This window comes from Palaemon carinicauda, chromosome 43 (assembly GCF_036898095.1).
Source record: "Palaemon carinicauda isolate YSFRI2023 chromosome 43, ASM3689809v2, whole genome shotgun sequence".
Classification (NCBI taxonomy): Eukaryota; Metazoa; Arthropoda; class Malacostraca; order Decapoda; family Palaemonidae; genus Palaemon; species Palaemon carinicauda.
This window is the reverse complement of record NC_090767.1, coordinates 49,680,705-49,686,551: the sequence shown is the minus strand read 5'-3', so window position 1 is coordinate 49,686,551 and position 5,847 is coordinate 49,680,705. Positions and strand designations below refer to the sequence as shown.

General features: G+C 52.4%; 2 protein-coding genes across 2 annotated transcripts in view; both read left to right on the top strand.

Moving 5' to 3' along the window:
* The window catches only part of LOC137633856 (serine/arginine repetitive matrix protein 2-like), an 18,054-nt gene extending 14,745 nt beyond the window's left edge, over window positions 1–3,309 (top strand). Inside the window, exons 4-5 of the mRNA XM_068366097.1 lie at window positions 2,766–2,955; window positions 3,078–3,309. Coding sequence (XP_068222198.1) covers window positions 2,766–2,955; window positions 3,078–3,309 — 422 coding nt within the window. The remainder of the gene's footprint in view (window positions 1–2,765; window positions 2,956–3,077) is intronic.
* A 765-nt stretch (window positions 3,310–4,074) lies between these two features.
* On the top strand, window positions 4,075–4,984 carry LOC137633855 (ribosome-binding protein 1-like). The gene is made up of 2 exons (XM_068366096.1): window positions 4,075–4,137; window positions 4,259–4,984. Exons 1-2 carry the CDS (start codon window positions 4,075–4,077, stop codon window positions 4,982–4,984), a joined length of 789 nt encoding a protein of 262 aa, XP_068222197.1.
* Window positions 4,985–5,847: the final 863 nt, after the last annotated feature.

Genomic DNA, 5,847 nt, shown 5'->3' with positions numbered 1-5,847 from the left:
GCCTCCTGAGGCATTTAACAGTCTTTCCTTTGCCTCAGGAGGCAGGAAAAGCTCTCCATCTAGCGATGTTCATCTAATCAAATGTTAATGTCTTTGAGTTTTGTTGTGATGAGAAATACCGTTCTTTATTTCTTATTTTAGTGCTTCATTGTTTTAGGGCTTGTTTGGAATGTTTGAGTAATACAATATATGACAATATATATTAAATTCGGACAGCTCTGCAGACTTGCCTCATATTATAATTAGCTATCTCCCACCATTTATGAGTTACACAAAAAACCAGCAAAAATTACCAAAATTCACAAATTTGACCTTGATAAATGACCTTTAGATCTTGAAGATGACCCCTGGTGGTGTTGAAAATGTTACTATTGAACTCACCATCCTCAAAAACCCCCATTTTGATCCAGAGAACGTGTTTCTAGCCCTTCTAGAAGTCATTTTAGTCCAGATTCAAGTTAATCTTTCAGACTCAAGTTAAAACCCGAGAGGTCCTGACGTTCCAGTCCTTTCTTAAAGGAGTCTATGATATATATATATATATATATATATATATATATATATATATATATATATATATATATATATATATATATATATATATATATATATATATATATATATATATATATATATATATATATATATATATATATATATATATATGTATATAGATAGATAGATATATATATATATATATGTATATAGATAGATAGATAGATGGATAGATAGATAGATAGATAAAGTAAGAAACAAAGTGAATAAGCAATAGCCATAAATTCGCTTTCAACAATAAGATGGTAATTTGAGTTCTTCCAGCGACGTGTACTGCAGATGGCTCCGAAAGATCCAAAAGGAAGCTGATCTTTCTTCGGCAGCCGTCTTCAGTGAGAGATACTAACGACCAAGTGATTTCCAGCGATCTCTATTATGTCTTCGGAGAGGACAAAATTGGTTCAGTAAAACTTCACAGAGTGGTGAAGTCAAAAAGGCTTCAGTGGAGCCCTTTTGGCTGAAGACTAATATTTCACTTTTTTATTTATAAAGCAAATTAGGAAGAGGAATATATGAAGTATGAATTATGTCTTTAGTGAATATGAATGATTGTTGCGGTGTTAAAGCTGAGTATTGTGTTATATTTATAAAATTTTTTTTACATTTTATTCTATTTTTACCCTATTTCTTGCCTAGCCAGTTCTCTTCCTTCTCTCCCTCCAAGCAGTCATCTTTACCGTTATCATTTCCTTCATTTCCTTACCTTTCTTGCTCCTTCTCTTTCAATTCCAAGTAATTTTCCTGACAATAACTCTCTTCCTTTCCTTACTATTTCTGATTCTTCTCTTTTCCCTCATATTCCTTCTCAACCTATTAACTCTCTTCCTTTCCCTAATATTCATTATCCTTCTACTTTCCCTCATATTCCTTCTCACCCTACTAACTCTCTTCCTTTCCTTAATATTCCTGATCCTTCTACTTTCCCTCATATTTCTTCTCGCCCTACTAACTCTCTTCCTTTCCTTAATATTCCTGATCCTTCTACTTTCCCTCATATTCCTTCTCACCTTATTAACTCTCTTCCTTTACTTAATATTCCTGATTCTTCTACTTTCCCTCATATTCCTTCTCACCCTACTAACTCTCAGCCCAAAAAGGAAGAGGCAGTGCATAAACAGCCCCGAAATGAAAGGAAGAGGCAGGGCATAAAACAGTCCAAAGGAAAAGAAGATGCCAAGCATAAAACAGCCCCAAGGAAAGGAAGCGGCCGGGCATAAAACCGCCCCCCAAGGAAAGGAAGCGGCCGGGCATAAAACATGCCCCAAGGAAAGAAAGCGGCCGGGCATAAAAAAGCCCCAAGGAAAGAAAGCAGCCGGGCATAAAAGAGCCCCAAGGAAAGGAAGCGGCCGGGCATAAAACAGCCCCCAAGGAAAGGAAGCGAACGGGCATAAAACAGGCCCCAAGGGAAGGAAGCGGCCGGGCATAAAAGCGCCCCAAGAAAAGGAAGCGGCCGGGCATAAAACAGGCTCCAGGGAGAGCAGGAGGCGGGCCGTAACACCGTCCCTAGGGAGAGCAGGAGGCGGGCCGTAACACCAGCCCCAGGGAGAGCAGGAGGCGGGCCGTTACACCGGCCCCAAGGAGAGCAGGAGGCAGGCCGTTACACCGGCCCCAAGGAGAGCAGGAGGCGGGCCGTTACACCGGCCCCAAGGAGAGCAGGAGGCGGGCAGTAACACCGGCCCCAAGGAGAGCAGGAGGCGGGCCGTTACACCGGCCCCAAGGAGAGCAGGAGGCGGGCCGTTACACCGGCCCAAAGGAGAGCAGGAGGCGGGCAGTAACACCGGCCCCAAGGAGAACAGGAGGCGGGCCGTTACACCGGCCCCGAGGAGAGCAGGAGGCGGGCCGTAACCCCGGCCCCAAGGAGAGCAGGAGGCGGGCCGTTACACCGGCCCCGAGGAGAGCAGGAGGCGGGCCGTAACCCCGGCCCCAAGGAGAGCAGGAGGCGGGCCGTTACACCGGCCCCAAGGAGAGCAGATGGCGGGCCGTTACACCGGCCCCAAGGAGAGCAGGAGGCGGGCCGTGACACCGGCCCCAAGGAGAGCAGGAGGCGGGCCGTGACACCGGCCCCAAGGAGAGCAGGTGGCGGGCCTTGACACCGGCCCCAAGGAGAGCAGGAGGCGGGCCGTTACACCGGCCCCAAGGAGAGCAAGAGGCGGGCCGTTACACCGCCCCAAGGAGAGCAGGAGGCGGGCCGTGACACCGGCCCCAAGGAGGGCAGGAGGCGGGCCGTTACACCGGCCCCAAGGAGAGCAGGACGCGGGCTGTGACACAGGCCCCAAGGAGAACAGGAGGCGGGCCGTTACACCGGCCCCAAGGAGAGCAGGAGGAGGGCCGTAACACCGGCCCCAAGGAGAGCAGGAGGCGGGCCGTTACACCGGCCCCAAGGAGAGCAGGAGGAGGGCCGTAACAACGGCCCCAAGGAGAGCAGGAGGCGGGCCGTTACACCGGCCCCAAGGAAAGCAGGAGGCGGGCCTTAACCCCGGCCCCAAGTAGAGCAGGAGGCGGGCCGTAACCCCGGCCCCAAGGAGAGCAGGAGGCGGGCCGTTACACTGGCCCCAAGGAGAGCAGGAGGCGGGCCGTAACCCCGGCACCAAGGAGAGCAGGAGGCGGGCCGTGACACCGGCCCCAAGGAGAGCAGGAGGCGGGCCGTTACACCAGCCTAAAGGAGAGCTGGTGGCGGGCCGTGACACCGGCTCCAAGGAGAGCAGGAGGCGGGCCGTTACACCGGCTCCAAGGAGAGCAGGGGGTGGGCCGTGACACCGGCCCCAAGGAGAGCAGGAGGCGGGCCGTTACACCGGCCTCAAGGAGAGCAGGAGGCAGGCCGTTACACCGGCCCCAAGGAGAGCAGGGGGCGGGCCGTTACACCGGCCCCAAGGAGAGCAGGGGGCGGGCCATGATACCGGCCCCAAGGAGAGCAGGAGGCGAGCCGTAACACCGGCCCCAAGGAGAGCAGGGGACGGGCCGTTACACCGGCCCCAAGGAGAGCAGGAGGCGGGCCATAACACCGGCCCCAAGGAGAGCAGGGGGCGGGCCGTTACACCGGCCCCAAGGAGAGCAGGAGCCGGCCGTAGCACCTGCCCCAAGGAGAGCAGGGGGCGGGCCGTAACACCTGCCCCACGGACAGCAGGAGGCGGGCCGTAACACCGGCCCCAAGGAGAGCAGGTGGCGGGCCGTAACACCGGCCCCAAGGACAGCAGGAGGCGGGCCGTAACACAGGCCCCAAGAAGAGGAAGAGGCAAGCCGTAACACAGGCCCCAAGGAAAGAAAGAGGCAGGCCGTAACACAGGCCCCAAGGAAAGGAAGAGGCCAGCCATACAAAAGCAACCAAGGAAAGGAAGAGGCGGGCCATACAACTGCAACCAAGGAAAGGAAGAGGCGGGCCATACGACAGCAACCAAGGAAAGGAAGAGGCTGGCCATACAACAGCAACCAAGGAAAGGAAGAGGCAAGCCATACAACAGCAACCAAGGAAAGGAAGAGGCGGTCCATACAACAGCAACCAAGGAAAGGAAGAGGCGGGCCATGCAACAGCAACCAAGGAAAGGAAGAGGCGGGCCATACAACAGCAACCAAGGAACGGAAGAGGCGAGCCATACAACAGCAACCAAGGAAAGGAAAAGGCGGGCCATACAACAGCAACCAAGGAAAGGAAGAGGCAGGCCATACAACAGCAACCAAGGAAAGGAAGAGGCGGGCCATACAACAGAAACCAAGGAAAGGAAGAAGCGGGCCATACAACAGCAACCAAGGAAAGGAAGAGGCGGGCCATACAACAGCAACCAAGGAAAGGAAGAGGCGGGCCATACAACAGCAACCAAGGAAAGGAAGAGGCGGGCCATACAACAGCAACCAAAGAAAGGAAGAGGCGGGCCATACAACAGAAACCATGGAAAGGAAGAGGCGGGCCATACAACAACAGCAACAAAGGAAAGGAAGAGGCAGGCAGCAACCAAGGAAAGGAAGAGGCAGTCAGCAACCAAGGAAAGGAAGAGGCAGGCCATACAACAGCAACCAAGGGAAGAAAGACGCAGGCAGCAACCAAGGAAAGGAAGAGGCAGGCAGCAGCCAAGGAAAGGAAGAGGCATTCAGCAGCCAATGGAAGGAAGAGGCAGGCAGCAACCAAGGAAAGGAAGAGGCAGGTAGCAACCAAGGAAAGGAAGAGGCAGGCAGCAACCAAGGAGAGGAAGAGGCAGGCAGCAACCAAGGAAAGGAAGAGGCAGGCAGCAACCAAGGAGAGGAAGAGGCAGGCAGCAACCAAGGAGAAGAATATGCAGGCAGAAACCAAGGAAAGGAAGAGGCAGGCAGCAACCAAGGAAAGGAAGAGGTAGGCAGCAACCAAGGAGAGGAAGAGGCGGGCCATACAACAGCAACCAAGGAAAGGAAGAGGCAGGCCCTACAACAGCAACTAAGGAAAGAAAGAGGTGGGCCATAAAACAGCCACCAAGGAAAGGAAGAGGCAGACCATAAAACAGCCCCAAAGGAAAGGAAGAGGCAGGCCATAAAACAGCCCCAAAGGAAAGGAAGAGGCAGCCCATAAAACAGCCCCCAAGGAAAGGAAGAGGCAGGCCATAAAACAGCCCCTAAAGAAAAGAAGAGCCAGGCCATAAAACAGCCCCAAAGGAAAGGAAGAGGCAGGCCATACAACAGCCCCAAGGAAAGGAAATGGCTGGCCATACAACAGCCCTAAGGAAGGGAAGAGGCAGGGCATAAAACAGCCCGAAGGAAAGGAAGAGGCAGGCCTTAAAACAACACCAAGGAAAAGAGATAGCAGGCAATAAAACAGCCCAAAGGAAAGGGAAGAGGCAGGCCATAAAACAGCCCCAAGGAAAGGAAGAGACAGACCATAAAACAGCCCCAAAGTAAAGGAAGAGACAGGCCATAAAACAGCCCCAAGGAAAGGGAAGAGGCAGGTCATAAAACAGCCCCAAGGAAAGGAAGAGGCAGGCCATAAAACAGCCCCAAAGGAAAAGGAAGAGGCAGGCCATAAAACAGCCCCAAGGAAAGGGAAGAGGCAGGCCATAAAACAGCCCCAAAGGAAAGGAAAAGGCAGGCCATAAAACAGCCCCAAGGAAAGGAAATGGCAGGGCATAAAACAGCCCCAAGGAAAGGAAGAGGCAGGGCATAAAACAGCCCCAAGGAAAGGAAGAGGCAGGCCATAAAACAGCCCCAAGGAAAGGAAGAGGCAGGCCATAAAACAGCCCCAAGGAAAGGAAGAGGCAGGCCATAAAACAGCCTCAAGGAAAGGAAGAGGCAGTGCATAAACAGAAATGGATCAGTAACAAGAAGGCAATGTTT

What these genes read in the sequence shown, in the direction of transcription:
- LOC137633855 (XM_068366096.1), top strand. Translation starts at nt 4,075, where the DNA reads ATGCAACAGCAACCAAGGAAAGGAAGAGGCGGGCCATACAACAGCAAC. An exon ending in GCAACCAAGGAACGGAAGAG is followed by an intron (nt 4,138 to 4,258) that starts GCGAGCCATACA and finishes GCCATACAACAG; the next exon opens with AAACCAAGGAAAGGAAGAAG.